The 24,382-nt window shown below is 33.0% G+C and overlaps 2 protein-coding genes across 5 annotated transcripts; both read right to left on the reverse strand.

Annotated features, from left to right (window-relative positions):
- Nucleotides 1-2,653: 2,653 nt before the first annotated feature.
- Nucleotides 2,654-6,784, reverse strand: LOC145311958 (RNA-binding protein 45-like). The gene is made up of 2 exons (XM_080151031.1): nucleotides 6,301-6,784; nucleotides 2,654-5,154 (listed from the first exon to the last, which is right to left on the reverse strand). Exon 2 carries the CDS (start codon nucleotides 5,007-5,009, stop codon nucleotides 3,330-3,332), a length of 1,680 nt encoding a protein of 559 aa, XP_080007157.1. The 5' UTR covers nucleotides 5,010-5,154; nucleotides 6,301-6,784; the 3' UTR covers nucleotides 2,654-3,329.
- TBC1D23 (TBC1 domain family member 23) lies at nucleotides 6,356-24,277 on the reverse strand. 4 transcript variants are annotated; one of them, XR_013876851.1, is made up of 20 exons: nucleotides 24,147-24,277; nucleotides 23,965-24,002; nucleotides 23,448-23,535; nucleotides 23,105-23,195; nucleotides 21,925-22,027; nucleotides 20,836-20,979; nucleotides 20,231-20,301; nucleotides 19,820-19,898; nucleotides 19,608-19,689; nucleotides 19,210-19,332; nucleotides 17,977-18,099; nucleotides 15,074-15,219; nucleotides 14,709-14,802; nucleotides 11,735-11,809; nucleotides 11,393-11,490; nucleotides 10,686-10,760; nucleotides 10,080-10,230; nucleotides 9,647-9,777; nucleotides 9,173-9,315; nucleotides 6,356-7,068 (listed from the first exon to the last, which is right to left on the reverse strand). XR_013876851.1 is itself a non-coding variant. In XM_080151028.1 (20 exons), the coding sequence occupies exons 1-19, from the start codon at nucleotides 24,222-24,224 to the stop codon at nucleotides 9,243-9,245; spliced, it is 1,863 nt and encodes a 620-aa protein (XP_080007154.1). In that variant the 5' UTR covers nucleotides 24,225-24,277; the 3' UTR covers nucleotides 6,356-6,986; nucleotides 9,206-9,242. The 4 variants fall into 4 exon arrangements, 3 of the variants coding, with proteins under 3 accessions (XP_080007154.1, XP_080007153.1, XP_080007152.1); XM_080151028.1 differs by having other exon boundaries at nucleotides 6,356-6,986; nucleotides 9,206-9,315; XM_080151027.1 differs by having other exon boundaries at nucleotides 9,206-9,315.
- Between the last annotated feature and the right edge of the window lie 105 nt (nucleotides 24,278-24,382).

The following is a 24,382-nucleotide window of genomic DNA, read 5'->3' on the forward strand; positions in this document are numbered from 1 at the left end:
TTTATAATGGGTTCCCCCACTATCCTCTAAATATATTTCCCTCTAAAGTAGAGCCCAATCGGTTCAGAATCAGCAGTTACCAAGATCTTAAGCTTCAGGCGGACAGATATCGTTCTACTTTATATTATAGGATAAATATCGAGACTTGAAATCAAAGAATGATAACAATACCACAAGTGTTGCGAGAAGGCTTCCTTTAATAACTGGTAAATATTACGACGAAGAAAGGGTTGTTGAACCACTCCTAACCTTTTACCTTGATATTAAATCATACTAAAAAGCCACCCCATACACAACAAGAGATAAAACAGTAGGGGGGGAAAGAAAATTAAGGTCATGAATCAAGTTTAATTAATAAAAAGCTTTCTTCATTTCTATACACTTTGCTATTGAAACCAGATAAACTTTACACGTGATAGTTAACTAGCGGCTAAAGGAGTAAAAAAAATAGACTAAAATCAACCAAGGCTTCATTCTAGAATTAAAATAGCCTAAAACAATCAAAGGACCTATGTGAAGCTTCCCTTTAAAGATTTTGTAATCTTAAGCTTTAAAACATAAACAACCTTACTTCATATAGAAGAATAAGAAAATAGCACATTGTTATATTCTAAGAATTGTAGATTACACATGAGTTAAACTTAATTTTTAGGAAGTAACTAATTCCATCTCTTGGGTACCTAGTATATTATAGTCCTTTTACTATTTGTAACTTTGTAAAGTAAGTTCTACAACCTCCTGTGACAAAATCTTAATTGCAAATTAGAAATATATAACTATCGGAACTATTAGTAGCGCAGCTGCTCTATAATTTGGCTATATGTCATGGTCCATGACTCATGAGTTCAACGGTTCGACCAATGAAATTAGGCGCAATGGCTTCAAGTTTCACAAATGCCTACGCAATGGCAATTGTACCAGAAAATCTAAATGTATCTTTATCTTATTGTTCTTTTTTCTTGAATATTTTTTAATTGTGGACAAAATACTTCTTAATTATGCCAAACTTTTTCCATAATAAGGGTTGGTCCGTCCGTCTGTACGTATAAGGAAGCTCTTATCGTTAATGATTATGATAATTCCTGTAACATTTTATCATTTATTTAAAACACATTTCTTCTCTGATCATCAAAAATGTCAGCTCGCTGTTGCTGTGCCACTAGATGAACTAATTGTCCAGATTTTTTTTTCTAAATACTTCACCCTGATATTTTGTAAACCACATAAAGTTTGAATTGTGTAGCCCCGGAGTAATTATTCGCAACACATTTCTGCATACATTTACTCGAAACTTTTGTAAACTCACTTTATACGAGAGATCGCTAGACGCATACACCCAAAAAATATCAAAATTAAGTTGATTTTATCAAAACTGATGCTTTTCTATAATTAGCGTCGGTCCGTAAGTCAATTCGTAACAGTACTCTTATTATATACTTTGAATAGACATGTTTAGGTACGACTTAGGAAGCGTAGCAACTCTTATAACAGGTACCAGAAATTCCGTACGTACATTTAAAACTTGCTGATTATTTTATTTCATTATTATGACAACAAGCTACAATATTATTAGCGATGCATCTCTATAATCAAATCCTAAAAATAAAGGTCTTTTTACTTTTATCGAAATTTACACAATTTAGCAACTTTTTGTACATTTTGTTAAGACTTAAAATTTAATGTTCTGCCTATTTAGTTCTGACACTCTACAAGAGCTATTGTTCGTTTTTCCTTCCTTCTAATATAGAGCTTCGCTTTTATTGATGTTGTCATCCTTGTTAATAGTACCCCTGAATTAATATTTAAAATTTACACAAAATGTTTTTAAATATTATCCAATTCGACATTTATTGTTAAAACTTAAAACACATTTTAAATTTTGGTTTACAATCATCCGAAACATTGCTATTTCTGCACGATATCTTCCTTGTTTTTAAACAATCTATTTTAAATTTTAAAAAAGGCGCTGCAATAATTCGTGGATATAGGTAGCGGTATGACATCCCTTTTAATTTAAAGTATAATTTTTGCCTAAGTGAAATTCTGTATAATATTATAAACTAATGTAATTGTACATATCTAGCTTCAAAGGACAAATTGACAAAGGGAAATCTTTACACATCATGTTTTTCTTTATAATTACCGCAGCTACTCTAAGACTACATGACTTATTGTCAATTTACAGGGAGGGAGGGGACATTGGACTGTTATTTGCACTAGTCCCCAAAAGATTTATACTAACGTTTTCATATTTGTTGGCTTAAACTTTTGGGGAATTTTGACGAGTTTTTATTGGTTGATTTATTATGTTGAGTGTCATAACGTTTTTACTACTAATTGTAATCTACACAAGGGGTAGGTAATTTGGTTTACCCTAATTCGAAATTAACATCAATTTATCGGCCACTGATGATCCCTGGTCATTGTTGGACTATCTTTAAACATACTTGTTATTGTTTTTAAACAAAAAAGTGACGACAAAATCTGTTATCAAAAAGTGACAACTTGTTTAGGCTACAAAAGCAAAACTAAAAATAGAGTAGCTAAGCTTCCAGTTACCTATAGATTATATCTTTTACCTGTTTGGAAATAAGTTGTTAAGAAAGAAATATCATCATGATAGCGGGAGTCACCAGATTTTTTTCTGGAAAAAGTACATGTTATAACAAAGCAAAAAAACGTTTGGACAAACACGAATTTATTTAACAAAACAATTTTTAATTGGACAATCAATAGAAGTATTAAGTCAATTAAAGTACAAAAATTAATTAGGTTGCAAATATTTTAGGAATTTCCTTCAAGTAGAAATTATCTTTTTTTCAATTTTTTAAGGTTTAATCTTAATTTAGGAAAAAATTTCTTTAGGATTGTTAAAAAGAAATAGAATGCAGGTAATTTTATAATTTAAAAGCATTGAAAATGTACAGCACATAAAAGTCAGCATTTCTTTTTTTTGTATTGAGGGTAACTTTTTTATTTTACAATAAAAACATTCAATTTTAGAAAATTATATAACAATTACAACATTTGAGTTGTTGACATCAAGGTTTAAAGCTAATATATGTAAGTATATTGACGACAAATTAGGATTTTCATTCAAAATCGAAATGCTTTCAAGAAAATTTAAGAAAATATTTCTGAAAATCTAAAATCAGTGATTAGTAAGTGTGTAGTATAAGGTAATACTTTTTGCTTTTTTTGTCGGTAAGTCATTGTTATAACAATGTATTTTTAAGTCATTTTCATTTAAATTTTAGGTCGTCTAATCCTTATGTTCCTTGAAGTATTTTTTTTTAAATCCGTCAAATTAAAACTCCACTCATGTCCACTTAATCCCTCCTTGGTCTCTTGGCGTCGCTACTCTGTTCTTCTGCAATTTCCACGCGGAACCTGGATCCCAACAGGTCCTCTCCGTCCAGACATTTGATGGCCCTATCCGCGGCATCGTTGCTGGCGTACCTGGCGTAGCCGCACTTCTTACCCTTCAAGCAGTAGACCTCAATCAGATCGCCAAATCTGCAGAAAACATCCTTCATAACCTCTGGATTAGGGGAGTCGCGGGCGTCCTTGAGAACCCAGAAAAGACGCTGGACACTCTTAGTGTTCATCGGCAACTGCTCTTGTTTAGGTGGAAGTTTGGCCGAGCAAACATCCTGTACATCTTGGACATCATCGCCCAACAACTTTTTACCGCCAACACCACCGACGCCGCCAGCCAAATCTGCGAATCCTGAGGATTTAAGAACATCAGCAGCTTGCTTGATATTATCCACAAGAGCCTTGATATTGTCAGGCAGAGGAGCATCGCCAGATGCTCTAGCTCCATACTTGGGCATCGGCATACCATCATAGATGATTGAAATGGGGAATCCAGGCGGGTATTCAAACCCACTGATACGATCCATAGCATGTGCAGCTGATTCGGGATTGTTGTAGACAACACTGCTGATAGCTCCGTCAGGTGTGACACCCACCAGATCACAGCTGGTCAGCCCGGGAACAATATTAAACAGTCCATAGAAAACTTCCTTAGTCATATCAGGGCTGAATTGAACCTTAAGCCTGCAGCAGTTGTTTGGATTGCTTCCTCCACTCAGCATAGACATAACTCCTGCTCCAGTGTCAGAATATCCTCCTCCTGAACGGCCACCTCCAAAATCTCCTCCAGTGTGCTTGCGCTTCTCAATCATCTTCTCTCTTGACTCAGCCCACTGAGGCCTGTATTTGTCAGAGCATTTTTCGAGCGCCGAAGCGGCATCCTTGAATTCATAAAAGTTGACATAGGCTAAGCCACGAGAGTCTCCAGTATTTCTATCCTTGACGATTGAAATATGCTCAATGGCTCCATACTGATCAAATTCTTCCTGAATTTCAGGTTTCTCAAAGCTGCGGGGAACCATAATAAAGATCCTAGTTGGCGGAGCAGGATTCTCATTCTTGTCACCCTCAGGAACAGCCAAAACAACCTTGAGAGATTCATTTCCAACCTGTTTCCTGTCCATGGCAGCCATAGCTGCAGCAGCATGGCTGGCCTTGGCATACTTAACAAAAGCAAATCCCTTGCTACGCCCAGTGTCGCGGTCTTTTTTCAGGATAACCTTCTCAATGTCTCCAAACTGTTCAAACATCTCCCTGACCACAGACTCATCAGTAAGAGTATTCTTACAACCGAGAATAAACAACTTGGAATGTTTGGGGATTGTCTCAGGCTCAGAGCGGCGACTGCTACTGCCATTGTCATATCCACCACGTCCGCTGTCATATCCGCCACGGCCGCTAGCATATCCTGCACTTTCATAACCTCCCCTGCTGTCATACCCACCTCCAGCACCACCGCCGTATCCACCTCCATATCCACCCCCATAGCCGCCACCCATACCCCCTCCCATACCACCCATAGACATTGAAGCGCCCCATCCGCCGCCGGATGACATATCGCCAAATCCACCCGCCCCACGTCTCTCCTTATAGCCATCATAGCCAGCTCTGGTTCCGTGCTTGTAAGACATGTTTGTTTATAGTATCTGTGTCCTTCAGTTAATCTTTCCTTGTGAGTCAGTTGATGTCCTGGCTCTCTTCACTCACTCGTATTGTCTGGTCTGGTCCTGCTCTCTTGTCAAGTCCGTCTCGCTGATACAATGTATATCACGAGTCCTAGGCAAATAATCCAGTCAGTTTCTGGTTAGTCCTTCATCTAAAATCTTATTTCATGATTAAATCAATAAGGTCCAATAAGAGATAGAAAAATAATAGATAATACATAGTGCAAAAAATAAAGTATTCAAAGTTGCTAACTTAAAACGAAGATTTTCTTTAATTTTGTAGATTTGTAAACAAAGTGGGTATAAGCAGAGCTAAATCTTACAGCTAGAATTTATTTTAACTTATGTTACTCTAAAAATTTCAAAAGACACAGCTTAATATTTTCCTTCTTGATAATCATTGAAAGAAAAAATACAGAAAACAAAAACTTAGACTGTTTTTATAATAGTTTAGATAAAGTTTTTGTTATTTTTAAAATCATAATACAAATCCAAAATATAAAGTAAAAGTTTAAACTAAAATAGAATATTCAACCAAATTTACATATCAAATATGTTGTTAGATGTTTACAGTCAATATTCCTCTATATTCTCAAAATTCTTATGCAAATTTGGTTCCCTGCAGAGTGAGTAAGCCTTTAAAATGTTTATGGATATATTTAAATTTTTCAGGGATCTGGAAATTTTGGGAAGGTTTATAACTATTTTGGGAGAGGGTACTACCCCCCTTCCCAAAGTAAAACGCACCTTTAATTATTATTACTTTTTCTTTTAAAAGTAAAATTGAAAATAGGGGGGGGGGCACTTCCCTCCCAACCTTCAAGTGTCCCACAAGGCCTCTAGAGGCGAATCCGCTAGTCTAAAATGAAACGGCAAAAGAGAGGAGTGAGAGCTCATAGGCAACTAAGTAAATTCTAACCAAAATAAATATTCTTTTTTCAAAGCTTTTTTTGAAGACATAATATACCTTATCACTGTACAACAGTAAGCATATGAAGATATTCAATTCAGAGTTTGAAGTTTACATTTGCGTAGGTACATTTTATTCAACAAGTTATTTATCTTCCGAAAATTTATTATTACGGAATAATATATTTTATTTCTCAAAAAAGCTTTGCAAGATCTGTAAGAACTTTTACATCTTATCTCCAAATTAAGGAAAAAATGGTCATATTCCTAGGACAATTTTTTATAAAAGAAAACGGAATGGTCTTATAGAGTAGATGTACTTTATAACAATTTTAAAATTAATATTTACCTGTTTAAAAAGTCAGCAAGTGTCGATCTACACAGATTCAAAAATGTGCTTCAAATCTGAAAAGAAAACAACAAATATAAATCATATAAATAAATTATAATAATAATAAAAACACCAATAAATGAAAGTAAAGGGATAATGCCTCGGAAGTAAAATTATTATTTGCTATTTTTAATTAAGTGTTTTTTAATGACATTTAAGTATTTCTTAGTTATACCATAGCCATTACCCACTTACCATTGACAAAAAAAAATAAATTGAAAACTGCTAAATATTCTTTTCTTGTACAAAATTCCCCAAGCCAATAAGGACAATAAGAAAATGCTTATTATTTTCTGTCAATAGAAAGTGGGTAAAATTTTGTAATACTTTTATTCCATTAAAAAAAGGTACTGTATTTTTCAGTATGGTGACAAACAATGATATGTAGAAATTTTAAAAAATCTGTTATTTTCCTATTCTTTTTCAGATGCATTATCCCTTATCCTTGGTTATATCACATAAGTTTCAATACATAAACAATAAAAATACAAAATAAATACGTATAATAAAGTATCACAATTATAGATTCTTCCCTTTAAGATAAATCAATATAAATGCCAAAACAAAAGCCAATAAAAATCTTTAAAAATTTAAGATATTTACAATTTGTGTGATATGTTTTTTAATGAATTAAATAAACAAATCTGATTAACACAATGAAGATCATATATAAATTTTTTTATGAAAAACAATTTTTATAATTTCCATAGGTAGGTAAATATAGCACTGAAAAATATAAAACTTTGGGTAAAGACAAAAATACAGAGTTAATATTTTTCGATGTAGTTAAAGCCTTACTAGCAATACTGAGTGGCATTTTTTATGCTTATTTTAGGTTAAGTTCAAAAAAGGTATTAAACTCCCGTAGGTATAGGACACAGCAAGCCCTTTGAAATATGTTAAGTAAGGAGAAGTGTGGGAGGGGGGGGGGTGAAAACGCTGAATCTGGCCATGAGCTAAGAAGCCTTTAAAAATATCAAAAAAATACCATCCTCCATGTGTCTTCTTAATCCCAAATGTTAAATAATAAATCAATGGCACTAAAGAAATCAAATAAATATCAAACAGAAATATCATTATTTTAAACTTTAAACTAAAATACTTTTTCACAAATATTATGATATAAAGTCTACTTTGAAATGACTAATTTTATCCAAACCAAGACTATTTTTAATACTATCTAAGAATTATAGATATATGTGATGATAAAATAAATATTTAATAGAAAAGTAGTTGACATAAAGTTGAGGAAAAGAAAATCCAATCGCTAAAACATTTTCTAACTAGGATAATTTTGTCCGCATTAGCGCAGCAACATCACAATGAAGACATTAATGTTAAAACTTAAAAAGAATAAAATTTTACATCAAAATTATGTGCAGATATAATCAATAAATTTTTGCTTAACAGCTTTCTAAAAGTTTTGCTTTTTTTCCAAGATCAAACCTAAACAATTAAGTATTGGTAAATTTATTCAAGTGTGGTTTGCAGACTGACAGACAAACAAACAAGGTTCAATTTTCGAGATGCTGCGCTACGGAAAATAAGATGTCAAATTTGAGTCGAGTGTTAGAGAGAAAAGAAAATAATGAAAATATAAGAAATAATATTTTTCCCCTTTTCTTATTTCTCGCCACTCACACACTTAACACACGCACACACACTGCCCACACACACAAGCACCCACACACGGACACTGCATTTGTTTTTATAACATTGCTCTGTGGTTCTCTAATCCCTAACTCAAATTACATCAGTAGTTGTCCTATTATTTCACAGATAAACGTTTAAGATTATTAGGAAAAGAGAAATAAATTTCATTTTTTAAACTCTTTGACTTTTGTAATGTTTTTGTTATGACTTCAAACCCAGGGATTTAAAGGGATAAGACAATGGCCAATAAACTGATGTATATTATACATCCCCTATGATGATACATAGAATTTACCCCTTCTGTTGATAATAATTAATGATTGGGGAATAGTTTAATAAACAACCTATGGTCCCCTCTCTTTCTGCTTAAGACCATTTAGCTTAGAATGTTCTAGGGAAGGATGGGACTTAGCGGATATAAGTAATAATACCTATGATTATATTATCCCTTTACATCACTGATATTCCAGACTTGAAATAATTTGAGGTTTTCATCGACATCTAAATATTGAGAGATTTTAAGTTGGTGTCACTATTACACAAACTAATTAACACTTATTCTCACCACTAACTAAGTATAATGCATATTATGTAACTATATTAAATAAAATATTCGACCAGGTGCAGTTCACGGTAAAATGTTCCTGGTATCGATTATCTACAAAAATCTAATAGTTTTAAAGGCTGCTAAATCTAATGGCCAAATGGTGGAACCTATAAATTATGCTCGAAAAAATCTTAACCGACAAAAGAAGGCCTACAAATATTCTGAAATAGACATTCTCAATAATGCAGTTATCTTTCAGTGCACATAAATGCGCGAAAAAGACTTATTTTATGCGTTTTTTCTTCAGTGAACTTTCCCTGTGCATTATTAGATCTTAATTTTTACAGATTATTAATATCGCTTCTTTAGCAGCTAGCAGCCTTAAAAGTTCATAGATTTTAGGTGATAATCGTTACCAGAAACGGGAACTGCAATAGATAAAAATATTTAGGAATGGTCTGCAATAGTTGGACTAGGTATTATTCACTAAAAGAAAAAAACACTAGGTTAGAACAGTGGTGTAAATTACAATACCCTTTTACCTACATAACTAACAATATGATGAAAATTAAAATAATTTTTTCATCTTTCAAAATTAATGGTCTTATTCTTATCTAATCTATCACTAACTCTTTAAAAATACTATATTTAGATTATAAATACTTTAGTAATAAAATTTAGGCCTTCTATTTTCTTTTTATCATGAATTCTTTAATTTTTCAATCTGTTGTTTAACCAGCATCGTAACTTTTCCAGCTGTTGGAATGTAGTACCTAAAATAGAATGTATTACAAAAAATACACCAAAGGGTTTTTCAATGATCGAATTTTATTGTACCTACTTTGTACATACTTGTGTTCTGGTTCGATGATGAAAACCATGGCTATGTTGCAAAATAGATATAGAATATACGTGGATATATTGACAGGGGAAAATTTGAGGGACAGGACATCACTCATGGGTCAGTTCGTTCATTCATGGTCATGGAAGGGATCATTATTTTAGCCAGCTACAAGTTTCAATGTAGCTTTATCAGAGTATATGATAATATGGTGTAAGATCCAAGTAATAATATATCCATTACTATGCTATAAATCCACATACCTATCCATATCAAAAACCGTGACTTCGTCTCTATTGCTAGTTCCATACTTAAATGTAATGACTTCAGGCTGCTTTTTCTTGCTTGTAATTTTGACTATGGTAGACAAATGATGTGAGGAGGAGGGGACAACCTTAATAAACAGTTTTTTTTCAATTAGAAAAATAAATATGAAGGAAAGTAAAAATAAATATTAAAATCACGGTTTCCCTTTCCTGTCGAGATAAAAATTCGGTAATGGTTTTAAGTTATTTTTCAGTTTATATCAATCTTATATATACATTACATCCATTATCAAACTCTTTATTTTCATTACAAATTTAAACCTTAGATCATTGGAATGAGGAGCGTATCATAAAGTTGGCAAAATTTATTTTACTTTAAAATAACATCAGAGAAAATGCTAGATTAGTCGCTTAAAGATCATATAAATACCTTGTCATCCTGACTACTTGATGGGACAAGGGTAGTCAAATGTGTGGAGGTAAGAAGCAGATGACAGGGTGTCAAGGATCCTGTTTCAGTGATGCGCTGGCACTCCGCCAGGTGAACTGTATCACCACTGTTGGCTACATCATCCAAGTATCTAAAAACGAGTAAGGTTAGTGAATGGCCAGGCAAACGCAGAGAAAGATCTTAAAATAGTTGGTTCGAAAATACACTAAGTTATACAAAAACTTTTTGCAATTTATAAAAAAAAACCTGTGAAAGCCCTAACCCTACTACAGATTACAATCCTTGCACACATAACTTTTTAGAGTTTATTTATGATCCATATTCGATTCGAGAAGAACCACTGATTGTGTATTTGTACACGACTTTCTTTGAGGTACTTATTATTGGTAGGACACCTGTCATAAGTAGAAGGTAGGTGGAATGATTGTTCCAATAGAAAGAAGGGCTGAACCAAGAATGTTTTTTTTTTAAATCAATCATAATAGTGCACCCTCATACAGGAATTTCATTCATTTACATGAAAAAAATTAGTCAACACAAACAATGTTCCACCAAGGACAAGAGAGTTTTGCAAGGATTGATTACCTGGATCCTTCTTCTTCATCATCATCCTCCAGAGTAAACACATCTCCAGTTCCCTTGTAGCCCCTCCCCTTCTTCCTGAAACAATACAACAGTTTACAAGTCTATAAATTGTCTAACCATACATTATAGTGTGATATTCCGAGTCAATAGGAAGAAATTTAGGTTAGATAAATATCAAAGCAATGTCATGGAACCACACCATATCACTGTGTTGGGCAGGGGCTGCTATTCGGCCAATTCATTCTAATTGAAAATGCCGCAAAATTTAATATTTTGTTAGAGTAAAGCTGGAGTAATTTTTTTTTTCGTAACTGATGGGAAGTGGGTAAGAAGGAGAGAAAGGATTGTGGGGGAAATTTTCCTTTAGAATTGTTTGTCAGATTCATATTCCCTTTTCCCTGGTGTTTGGGAAATGCCCCAATGAGCAGATGGGAGATTATAGACCTGTGGATAAAGTTATACTTGTTTAGATAAACAAAAAGTCAGATATAAGTTAAGTATTGAAAAGGAAATAAATTCTTTGATTTGATGTTGATTGTTGTCTATTTCATTTAAGTAAATTGTTTATAGATGGGTCAACTTAATTGCAGAATGTCAATCTGATTCTGGGCTTAATACATACGTACAAATTCTCTTTTTTCAGAGTAGAGTACGAGCCGCAGTGTTCGTTATTTGCTTATTCATCAACATATAATGAAAAAACTTACTTTGTCACAGGTTTTACATTGCTGGTTGAAGCAGTAGGACTGTTGAAATAATTGAATAGACTAGATTTCAAGTTTTCTGATTTGGATTTCAAGTTCACCTGAACAAAAACAATTGTAAAGTCTATCTTAACAATCATGGGTAAACCAGGGACAATATTTACAATATTAAGAAACATCCTAGAAAGTTAAAACTTTATTAAAACAGATATCAAAAGGATACCTAGTTGAAATTAACACAAAACTCGTTTTTTTGTTACCTAACCCTTTTAATTTATAAGCATTTTCTAACAAAATTCTAAAAAGTATGTATCTCATTATGTGTCTCATTAATCATATATTTACCTTAAAAAGATCCAATCTACCGTGTTCAGGCGATGACACTTTTTCTCTGGACCCAGATTCTGAATTCATAAGGCACTAAAAAAAATTAAACAATTTTTAAAAACTAGGATATAAATAAATATCTATTATCTTATTGTAAAGCTCTAATTGAATGCAAGATTAGTCCCAATGATTACAAATCTTATATAAAGATTTCTGCGAAAATAGGGTCGATATATAAGGGAGGGAGGGGACAAAGGCTGTTTCTAACAAAGTTTTCTTATTCGTTGGCTAAACTATGGGGACTTCAATTGAGTTTTATTGGTTGGTTATTTAAGTTGAGTGTCCAAGCGTTTCAACAACTAATTTGTAATCTAAAGAATGGGTAATTTTGTGTATAAAGGAAAAGTTTATCCAAATCCATTTATTGGCTATTGTCTTTAGTAACTATCAGATTAAATCCTCCATTGAAAACTATTTCTTTTTTTAATTTAAAAGCAAAATTTCGAAATGATACATTATTCAAATTGGTTTGATGATTGAATAAAGTGTAGTGACTGTTGGTCACAATGTTTTAAGCGTAGCATCTCTGCTATTGTAAATAAATGACAAATGTATTATTATGTTATAAAATGGATAGTATAGGTATAACTAAAGCTTTACTTTACTAGATATACAAGTAACCTGACGTTTAAGCATTAATAAGATGATATACAGATCAATATTCCAAAAAGTAACCTATTACACATTGGAACTGTAAATCTTACCTAATTTAAATATAACTGCATTTAAATACTAAAATTCTAGAGTAATACATTTTTTTCAAAAGAAACCTAATTAATCTTATAAAGAAAAAACAAGGATCGAGTTGAAAATGCGAAGTACCATTTTTTGTTTTGTTAATTTTTACATTTAGTTAGCCTAGAATTTATGGAGTAAAACACAAATTAAAAGGTTTCTAATTTAAGGGGGTTCTCTCTAGCAGTGTATAATTCCATGTTTTGGTCTTTGATATTCCAGATAACTGTTAGGTTATGTCGGTTTAGATTATTGCTTGGATGCTGATATTGAACCATATTTTCATGTCCTCATATAAAGTTGTACTAGCAGCTGGCTAAAATAACGATACCCCTATACACACCCTTTACCCAATTTCCTCCCCTCCTACTAGGTGAACGAACTGGCCAATGAGGCATTTGAAAGCATCCTTAATTGACAAAAAAAAAATTCCCCTGTCAGTATATCATCCACATATATTCTATATACATTTTAGGAACCTAAGCTGTGCGGACTGCCGTTTTCCGACTTGATCCAAAAACAATATGAAATCTAATTTTTCTTATATTTTTCTAATTTAAAACATATATAAAAACATAACAGCGGTTTCTAAAGTCGACTGTCAGTTACAAAATGTGATAAGAACTACAAACTAAGAATATTCCTTTATTAGCCAATTAAATAGGGGTAGCATTAGAAAACAATCCTATGATTGCAAAGAACTTTTTTATGTTCAATCGTGCTTAGTTATAGGTTGCACCTGCCCTAGGCAAAAGCAGTCCCCTTAATTAAACAAAAGCTTAGGTACATAGCATAAGAAACCAATCCAAACGATTTCACCGAGACTTAAACTCGTCAACTACTTTAAAATAAAATTTTCACCACAAGTCGCATAACAGAAAGATTTTACTTCTGTTTTTGTATAGAATCAAAAATCAAGAACCGTGCTAATTTAATTTCTACGAAGTTCTATTGTGAAACTTGGTTAGATAACTGTTTTAAAATAAGATTATAACAAAATTATTTTTGTAAAACATAAAAAATTTCCATTTCTGTTGTTGTACAAAATTGTGAGAACCTAAGTTTTCCTTGTAAACTTGAAATTTTTCATTTTAATATCCACAGAAAGCTGTCTCCAATGCGCTGCGATAAATAACTATTGGTTTGGCTTTCTGTGATGTTTTGAAAGTTTTGTAATACCTTAATAATGATATATTATCTAAAATAGTAATCAACCCCCCCCACCCCACCCCTTCTACTATTTGTCGGATGCATTCCATAAACAGAATATGTTTTCCGATAATAGTGGGGACGAATTGAGCTATAGGATTTATAGGAAGAGAAGGCATTCATAATTAATATCATATCATAACATACCTCCGGCACCCCGGGGCGAAAAAACTGGTTTTAATCTTATAATTGTACTTTCTATATCCGCGGAAAGCTGTTTATAATACGATGCGAGAAATAACTAATCTAATATTCGTGAAAAATTTCTGTAACACAATGCTATACATTATTTTTCAGTAGGACTGAGAACCGGTTCTAATCCATCATATATATTAAACAATTTCGATGTTATACTTGAAAATGTATCTTTATTTTTTAGGTTCACAACAAAGTAAGCTTTTACAAAATTGAATTGTGTATACTGTAGAGGAGAAAATTAAGTTATTCACTTCCAGCCAGGGATGTAAAGGGATAAGACCATGGCCGATAAATTGATGTACGTACGCCGTACATCCCCAATGATGTTACACAAAATTTACCTCTTCTGTAGATTACAATTAGTAGTTGAAACGTTTGAATATCAACTTAATGAACCAACCAATAATTTAATAGTCACCAAAATTGTTAAGGCAACGAATAAAAAAACGTTATTAGAAAACTTTGGGGACTAATGTAATAAACAGCCCAATGTCCCGTCCCTCCCTGACTTCCAGCAGTCTTACTTAATCTTTCAAACAAACTTTACAAATAAACAAGAATTCCATCAGATTTTCTATAAAATAATAAAACAAAGTTTAGCCCTTGCAGTAATTCTCGGACTTAAAATGACTTTGATGAAATTTTTAAGATAAAAGTTGAGATCTACGCACCGAGATTTAAGTTTATTTTTGAGTGTGAAAAGGATTTTCTGTTTAGAAAATAGCTGGTAACATTGTAGAATTCAATTCAATTGCCACGCTTCCTAAGTCGTAAAATAATGTGACTATACCTGACTATTTGCATGCATAGCACTGTTGCCTGAATGTAGGCTAAGATATCCACCTTCCAATATTGAGATAAACTTCGTGTGTTGCTGAAGAAATCTGAAAGTAAAACATTGTCCAGTATTGCTTCGAAACCGAATAATATCCGCTGGCTTAGAATCGGTTTTAACCCATACTGAAAAATCATATATCTTAGAATAATATCGACAATTATTTACGAATAACGAAATGAAAAAGATCTTATTAATTTTACATTTTACCCCTTCAACAACATAAGTTTCTATAAATAATAAATATTTTGGTAAGGTATAATAAAATTATCAACATGAACATATTGTTTGATTTAATAACAATAAGACAAGATTCTTACCTCGACACAGCCATATTCATATTATCCTCCACCTCCCCCTCCCTGCCATCCCCCAGAAAAACCAGATGTTCTCCCTGTCCAGCCCCTACAGAAGTCTGATGGAAGGCCAACAACGCTGAACAGGCGGTGCTAAACTGAGCAGGATCCTGCGACAATTATTTTATAAAATAAAATCCTTATATATTAAGATAAAGGGGGACGTAACTGAAGACTTTTTGATGCAGGGGGGGGGGGGGGGGGTTTCTCCGGAACCACTTGATGAACCATGCAGATTTTTTGGACTTAAGCTTTTATGGGTATGAACATCTCATGGTTTCGAAGTCAACCCCCTACCCCCACCCCCTAGCCCCCCGTGGCTCAAAACCCCCCTAAAAATGAACCTAACCTTAATTTTCTCAAAAACTATTTGACCATTAGATATGATTTCTTAGAATTAAGCTTTCATGCTAATCAACTATCTTTTAGATTTGAAGTCACCCCCCCCCCGCTACCAACCCCTAGCCCTCCGGGGCTCAAAAAAACCTTGAAAATGAACCTAACCTTAATTATCTCAGAAACTATTTGACCAATAGATATGATTTCTTAGAATTAAGCTTTCATGCTAATAAATTATGTTTTAGATTAGAAGTCACCCCCCTGCTGCCAAATCTTAGCCCTCTGGGGCTCAAAAAACCCTGGAAATGAACCTAACCTTAATAATCTCAGGAACCATTTGATAGATAGAGATGATTTCTTAAACTTAAGTTTTTATGCTTATACCTTGACTTATAGTTTCGAAGTTACCCTCCTGCCTCCAACCCCTAGCCCTCCGGGGCTCAAATTAACCCTAAAAATGAACCTAACCTTAATTTTCTCAAAAACTACTTGACCAATAAATATGATTTCTTAGAATTAAGCTTTCATGCTAATAAATTATGTTTTAGATGTGAAATATAGATAGAAAATCAATCAATGTTTAAAAAAACAAGGATGACAACATCCATAAAAGCGAAGCACTGAAACTGTAGGACAAACGGACATTAACACTTATATAGTGTCAGAACTGAATAATCAAAATATAAATGTATAAGAGTTGAAGCAAAATTGTAAGTGTAATTTTGTTGAAAAACTGCTTGATACAGGATAATGTTTATGGACATACTTACATTTTTAGGACTTGATTATAGAGTTGCTTCGCTTGAAACATTATACTTTTTTTGTTGTCCCAGGAATAAACATACCAAAAATCAGATCAATCGGATGATTAGATCACAAAAAAATTTGTTGTTAAAAAAGTAAAAAATCAACATGTTTAAAATGGACGTACCTAACTACTAAAGGTATCACCATGGAAAGTTTGAAATCAATAGGACAATTCTAACATGCCTAAATTAACTAAAAAAGCTATCCGTTTGTGACTGACGTACCTAAATGCTATAGAAAACATCATGCAAAGTTTAAAATCTATAGGACATTTATAACATGTCAAAATGAACGGGAAAAAAGCTAACCCTCACAGACCATATCTAATTAAATAAAAGCTTTGCTTTGTAAGATTTTTCAATAAACAAAGTATTGAGTCCCAACTCTCACAAAATTGGTTGACATCCTTCTTCTCCTAGAAAATTAGTTTTTTGAGCCCCGGGGGGCTAGGGGATCGGGGCAGGGGGGTGACTTCTAAACCATAAAAGTCCTAAAAATCTGCTGTATTGATCAAATGGTTTCTGAGAAAATTAAGGATAGGTTCATTTTTAGGGTTAATTTAAGCCCCGGAGGGCTAGGGGTTGGCGGCAGGAGGGTAACTTCGAAACTATAAGTCAGTTTATAAGCATAAAAACTTAAGTTTAAGAAATTATCTCTACCTATTAATCAAATGGTTCCTGAGATAATTAAGGTTAGGTTCATTTTGAGGGTTTTTTTGAGCCCCGGAGGGTTAGGGGTTGGCAGCAGGGGGGGGACTTCTAATCTAAAACATAATTTATTAGCATGAAAGCTTGATTCTAAGAAATTATATCTATTGGTCAAATAGTTTTTGAGAAAATTAAGGTTAGGTTCATTTTTAGGGTTAATTTGAGCCCCAGAGGGCTAGGGGTTGGAGGCAGGAGGGTAACTTCGAAACTATAAGTCAGTTTATAAGCATAAAAACTTAAGTTTAAGAAATCATCTCTATTTATCAAATGGTTCCTGAGATAATTAAGGGTTGGTAGCGGGGGGGGGTGACTTCTAATCTAAAAGATAGTTGATTAGCATGAAAGCTTAATTCTAGGAAATCATATCTATTGGTCAAATAGTTTTTGAGAAAATTAAGGTTAGGTTCATTTTTAGGGGGTTTTTGAGCCCCGGGGGGCTACGGGGTGGGGGTAGGGGGGTGACTTCGAAACCATGAGATGTTCATACCCATAAAAGCTTAAGTCCAAAAAATCTGCACGGTTCATCAAGTGGTTCCGGAGAACCCCCCCCCCCCCCCTGCATCAAAAAGTCTTCAGTTACGTCCCCCATTTTACAGAGATTGTCAAAGGAGAAAGAATGAAAAGATTTATGTATTTAACTTTTTGTGCAGGTATTCAATTAGCCTAAAATCATAGGATCCATGTAAAGCTTACTAAAAAAATAAACTATATCAGTTCAGTAATTATTGAAATCTTAAGCTTCAGACAAAAAAAATTATATATAATTTTCAATGCTTTTAAGGTTTGTCATCTGTTTCCTGTGTAATTTTGCTCATCAGTTATTATATAATCATACTCCTTCCCTTTTCTAAGTTCTTATGAATACAAGTGTTTTAAAACATCTGTTCCTCCCTCGTACTTTCTCCTTCTCGAGTTTCGTAGGCGATTAGTGGCCCCTAGTTGTCGGGTATTATTACTGCTTGCATTTCTGGTACGCTAAATCGACATCAAGGTTACTTGCCATATAAATCCTACCTGTAACATGAGACCACAGTCAAGATGGAAGGCAGATGAAAGATGGCTGCTGTTGTACTGATCAGCTGACCGACAATCAACAACAAAAAATTGGGAATTTACCAGCTCGCTACTCACAACCTCCTGAAAATTGATATACTGTAACTTGGATGTTATACCTGATTTTCATCTTCTCTTATAAAGATACCCCCCATTTACTCCCAGTACCCCATACCCTTTTATTTGTATACCTTTATCTGCGTGATATTTCTTTGAAATAGTAGAAAATTACTATAATTGTTTAATATAAGTAACAAAATAAATTAACCTAATAGAACTTGAAAAAGTTTAAAGTACTCGAATAATATAAAGTTCAAACATTCATAATTAATTAACATATTTGAAACTTGTTGCTGAATATGTTTAAACTATTTACTTACTTATCAAAGTTAAAAGAAAGTCTAATTCTAAAAAAAAAAAGTTGTGTAATGTTTTCATAAATGGAAATATACAAATAAAATTAACTATGTAACATTATTTAAACAATCCTATTTTATTAAGTAGTAAGATATTTTGGTCTGTAGCTCAAGATATTGATTACTAATGAACCTATTTAGATCTCCATATTAGAGAAGCTTTACTAAGGTCTTGGGAAGGTTTTCGGATATTTTGTTTAGGCTTAAAAAGCTTTAGGCCAATTTTCTACCCATCCCCTTCCCTACAAATATGAAACTCTAGATACTAGGGGCACAAAAACTAATTTTCTATTAAAATGATTTAATTTTTAACAGACTTATAATTAAATATGTTTTTATTAACTAGGTGAGATAACAAAGTTAAAAAATGTTAACTTCTTCAATTGTGACCCAGTTTGTTCTATTATAGGAGGATTTTTCAGGGGTGTATATTCTGTACAAGATTAAGTTTTACCCCGGCTGCAAAATATTTAAGTTTTTCCCCGGCTGCAAAATATTTAAGTTTTTCCCCGGCTGCAAAATATTTTATTTTTTCCCCTCCCTAGGTTTTTTTCCCTTTATTACCCCTCCCACGTATTTTTTGGGTTTTGAGGAAAAAAAATTGTTTTCAGTAGGTACTGTTTGTTTTTCCTTTTTCCCCCACTCACACATTTTTTATTCCCCCCCCCCCCCCCATCCTCCCACCTATATAAGGGGATTCCGTGAAGAATATAGATACACCACAGGGATTTTTTTTTAACAAAATCTACTCCAACGTTAACCTAAACCCCCAGCATACCTGAGGACTGACAGGCAGGCAGAGTCTGGACTTTATTTCTGCTTCCAGCTCCGGCTCTGGACACTTGAACACAGTCTCAAAATATTTGGCCTTAAAGGAACTTGGCGTACGGGCTGACATCACCTTAAAGATCATATGTTTTTAAAGTTTAAGAAACTTCAGGATTTTTTTTTACTTTCTTTGATTTTTCAAGTTTATGACCAGGAATATATATTTTTAATAAGATTAATTTTTCTGCCGGCTGCAAGAAATGTTTAATTACACCCCCCCCCCCCCTAGTCTTTTACCCCAAGGAGGGAAAAGATGGAAAAATCAATGAAGTAGCTAAACTAATAATGTAACAAACAACTAGGGAAGCTAAGCTTTATCAAACACGCATATTCCATCCAAAATCTTACTTGAGCAAGGGTAACTAAATCAGGAATATCGTCCGCTTCTATTTGCCCGGGTAATCTTGCTAATCTAGCCAACAATTCGGATCTAAAAATAAAACAAGTATTAAGACTACGCAGTAAGGACTACAAAACTAAGAAGAACTAAAAATGATTTTTAAAATTGATGATAGAAACGTTGAGATTTTTGTAAAAACATTGAAAATATAAGTACCTACCTATCATCTTTAATTTCTAATATATGATCTCTACAGTTAACTAACATAGTATTCACCATGAAAAATATCAACCAAGGATCTAAAACAAAAAATCATTTCAGTAATTTTTTTTGCACTGGGAATAAGGATTAGTACAAACCATAATAGTTATTTATCGCATTGTATTATAGACGCCTCTCCGCGGATATAAAAATGGAAATTTTAAGATCATAACCAGTTTTTGGTAGCCCCGAGGTGTCGGACGCCCGAGCTAACAAAACATTTTTTTATAGTTCTATGATTTTATTTTAATATTCGTATAAAAATTGTCTTTAATACGATGCTGTACATGATTTTTCAGTATTGCTGATAAATTGTTCTAATCCAGCGGATATTGAACAAATTCGAGGCCATACTGGGAAAACTATTCACCTGAATTAACAATATAAGCATCCCAAAGTAATTGACTGGTTTCCGCCGTCAGGTCTCCCGCCAATAAACAGCTGAAATTCGAAAGAACAATTACAGATAAAGAAAAAAATCCGTATAATGCATTTTTTGCTAGGAGGTAAGGAGCATTGAACTGTAAATTATACTTGCGCAAAACGTTATACACAAAGGTTTAAAATCTTCGGAAACTAAAGTTAATCTTCACTTTGATCTACATATTGGGTAATTTTGTTTGTCGTAATAATTAGAGTAGATCAACTTATCGTCCATTAGCATTATTTTAGATTTTTGCTTCAATAGCAAGCTGGAACGGCTACTAAAAATGTTTCACAGGAGTTCATTTAATATTTTGCCAAAAAGATATCACCATTACAGTTTCAATTAACTTATTAAGGAGCATTTATTTTTGGTAGGTTATAACTTAAACTTAAAGAAAATGTTGACAAAATGGTTTGAAAAAGTATAATTTGTAAACTAACTTCCGTTAAAATTAAATGAATGAATTTTTAAAAGCAAAGTGAACTAATTTTTACAATACAAGATCATCTAAACGTTTTTTTTTCTACAAAAAAAAACTAATTCTTTACCTAAACCACGAAGAAGAAAAATCTACAAAATTAATTTTGAGGGAATCCAGGTGATTACAGAGCTGTGGATCGTGGTAGAGAAGGAGAAGCCTGGATATGTGGTATAGGCCTCCGTCTAATACTTTAGTACGCTGCGGTATAAACCTAAAACAAGATTTTTAAAACTTTAGATCTTTCAAAAGAAGAGAGAAACTTATTAAAACCTAACATAAACCACAAAGGAACTTAACCAAAAAAAAAGAGTTACAGAATTAAAATTTTACATGACAGTTGCTTTAATGAGATATAATGTGGAACTCTTGGGAAACGATGGAAACCCCCCCCCCCCCCAAAAAAAAAAAAACAGATGTGAAAGTTGAGACTTCTGGGCAACTTTTGTTCAATCAAAAGGGTATTTTATTTATTCAACAGTTCCATTTCTAAGAAAGTTTTGAAAATTAAGAGGATGGACGCTTAAATAGTTTCAACTTTTTAATATTAATATACATCGTTCAAAAGTTCGCACTTCTAACAAATATCTGTAAATACGCATTCTGGAAATAGATTTGCTTTATTCTTAAAAATGTAAAATGCACAAAAAAATCACTTCACACAAAGTTTAAATTTTAAAATACGTTTTTTGCTCAATAAGAAAAGTCAGTTGAGACTCTTATGTATGTTGTAAAGAGAAAGAAAAAGGAACATAAAATATTCACAAGTCCATTTACCACTTCTCAAACAAAAGAATTAAATTTACTTTTTGTAAAGTGTGGACAAAACCAATCGCATGTTATAAGCGCAACTTCTTGACAAGTTCTTTAGTAACACAAGTCAGAACGTAATATGCCTTATCCTTATTTATGATATGATAAATAAAACTCAAATCTTTATAATATTTTATTCATATTATACCCCCTCGTTACATATTCTTTTTTTTTTCACCAAGGAGGGGATAAAAATGGAAATAATGTTGTCAGTTCTCTTTATTCCCCTGCCCCCCTCCTTCCCAACCACATATTTTTTTATTCATTTTTACCCCCCCCCCCCCCTCCTTAGCAGGGTCATATACACCCCTGAACAGATACCTATGTTAAAAATAACGTTACCTACCTTTCAACTATAGATTCAAACACACAATATTTTTCGTTTCTTGAAAGTCCAAGTTTTGTTATTGGTGAAAGAATATGCATATATTCTTGGCTATAGACCTTTCCTATAATATAATTTGATACTTAGAAAAGATTTACAGTTCTTTACAATTCATTCCATCTATTTTAAGTCTTAAGATCATCATAACGATTATCATTTTTTCATATAAATGTCAATTTCAAGGAGAGTAGCTGCTTTTCAAACGGGTTAAGTCAATGGATATAGAATATTTATACATAGATATACTGTCAAAAAGAATTTGTCCTTCATGTAGCTTGCATAACTTGAACTCATTTATTGGTCAGTGCGTCATCCATTAGTAGGGGGTTGGATGGGAAGTATAGTTACTTTAGCCAACTGCGAGCATAAATTACAGATTACATGAAATTCTGGTAGAATATCCAAGTAATAATAAATCCATTTATGTTAGAATGAATTAAAAGGACTCTCCACAGAAAAATCAACTTTGGATTTTTGAAAATCTAACCTGAAATTATTATTCTCTGTTCAATTTTAGGCATTTTTTGTTTTTGTGGCATCGCGATCGAAGCCCTTTGAAATTTTTTACCTCCTTTAAGTGAATCCTCCCGCCATTTAATTTGTGCTGCTTTAGTGATTTTTAGCTCCTATGTTGCCGCCGTTTCCGCATTCATCGCCCTTCTCCGCCGCTACTCCGCTGTACGTCGCTTTTTAATACATGCTCCCCTCTCCCTTGTTCAGAAATTAAATGGAGGCTGGGGGTGTTGTGTATAGCTACGTACGCAATGTATAGCGGAGTAGCGGCGGAGAAGGGCGATGAATGCGGCAACTGCGGCAAAAGATGGTTATATTTGGCGGAGGCGAACACAAAATGGAGGCGGCAGAATTGTCCAGTCAAGGAAGAGGATAAATCGTAGAGCGGCCAGTTGCAATGGAGCAAATGTTCTTGAGCGGCGAACATATATTGAGTGGAGGAAAGTGTAGTATATATTGTTATAGCGGCAGTACAAATAGGCGGCGGACAAAATTTTCAAAGGGCTTCGATCGCGATGCCACAAAAACAAAAAATGCCTAAAATTGAACAGAGAATAATAGTTTCAGGTTAGATTTTCAAAAATCCAAAGTTGATTTTTCTGTGGAGAGTCCTTTTAAGTGGTACTACCTGTATATTTCAGATAAGCTGTAAGAATACTTTCAACGTCTGACATGTCTTGCAGGTCTTCAAATTTTTGTGATGCTTGTCTAATTTGGGCCTAAAAATAAAAAAGTAAACAATAACAAATGGTAGGTATTTCATATGAAGAAAAACTATTTTACCTCTAACTTCGACTAAAATGAAATAAGTGCAATTTTCGTTTAGACCAAAGGAATTTTTACTTCTGCATATTTAAAAGTTAAAATATTTTTTTTTTATTTAAAATCTCCCTTTATGTTTCAAATGATTGCAATTTAGCAAATATAGCAAATTTTCAGGGTTGACAACTATTAAACTGTGCCATACATACCTGATCAGGGTGATCAAACACATCATCAAACTTTTCAAATTTTGAACGTTTTCCAGTGATGTCCAAACAATGACTCCAAACATCAGTTCTAAATTATAAGATGACTTAAAAGTGTAGGTTTTAATTTTTTCAAATCTGATTACGAGATTAATACAATTGGCAGGGATCTAAAGGGATAAGATAATTGACGATAAATTGATGTAGTCCCAATGATAATACACAAAATTACCCGTCCTGTAGATCACAATTAGTGGTTTGATGTTTAGACACACAACTTAATGGGTCAATTAAAATTTAATTCTAGTCCCCAAAGATGTTAAGTTAACGAACAAGAAGTTTGTATTATAAAACTTTGGGAACAACACAAGTGAAATAAACAGCCCAATACTACTAAGAATACCAGTTTAAAAGCTAAAAATAGAAAGTTAGTTTAAGAGTTGCGGCAATAATTTTTGTGAACATGGATAAAACAAGTAATGATTACCTAATAAGAGCAAGTTAAATAAAAAAAAGGTACCTTAAAGAAGCAGGTAAAGATCTACCAGCTAGAAGCACCTAAATAAAAATCAGTTTCAAACTAAAATCTACAATAGTTTAATAATAATCTTTTTTTTATTATTAGTTTAATATTTTTTATTAGTTTAATAGATAGGTAGGTAAAGAAAGATTTCAGAACTTTTTAAAAATCCAATAATTTACCTTTAATTGTTCTGGGGGTAATTCATCTAATAATGCTTCTTCAAGCTCTAAAATCCAGTTACTCCCACTCCCGTCCATTATTTTGCTCCCCTAGCTTACAGGGAGCTACTCTGAAAAAAAATCATTCTTGTATAAATCATCTTTTTATATTTTATTTTTAAATATATTAACTGTCTACAAATATTAAAATAGTCAAGGAGAGATATATCAATTTAAAATAAACTATCTAGGTAAAG

This window comes from Acartia tonsa, chromosome 2 (genome assembly GCF_053477335.1).
Source record: "Acartia tonsa isolate MP-2025a chromosome 2, ASM5347733v1, whole genome shotgun sequence".
NCBI lineage: Eukaryota > Metazoa > Arthropoda > Copepoda > Calanoida > Acartiidae > Acartia > Acartia tonsa.

Bases quoted from the DNA above. Each gene is read 5' to 3' on its own strand.
- LOC145311958 (XM_080151031.1), bottom strand. From the start codon at position 5,009: ATGTCTTACAAGCACGGAACCAGAGCTGGCTATGATGGCTATAAGGAG.
- TBC1D23 (XM_080151028.1), bottom strand. From the start codon at position 24,224: ATGGACGGGAGTGGGAGTAACTGGATTTTAGAGCTTGAAGAAGCATTA. The intron at 22,028-23,104 runs GTAGTACCACTT...ATTATATTATAG, and splicing joins AGCTTATCTGAAATATACAG to GAAAGGTCTATAGCCAAGAA. The intron at 20,302-20,835 runs GTAAAGAATTAG...TTCGAATTTCAG, and splicing joins TTTTCTTCTTCGTGGTTTAG to CTGTTTATTGGCGGGAGACC.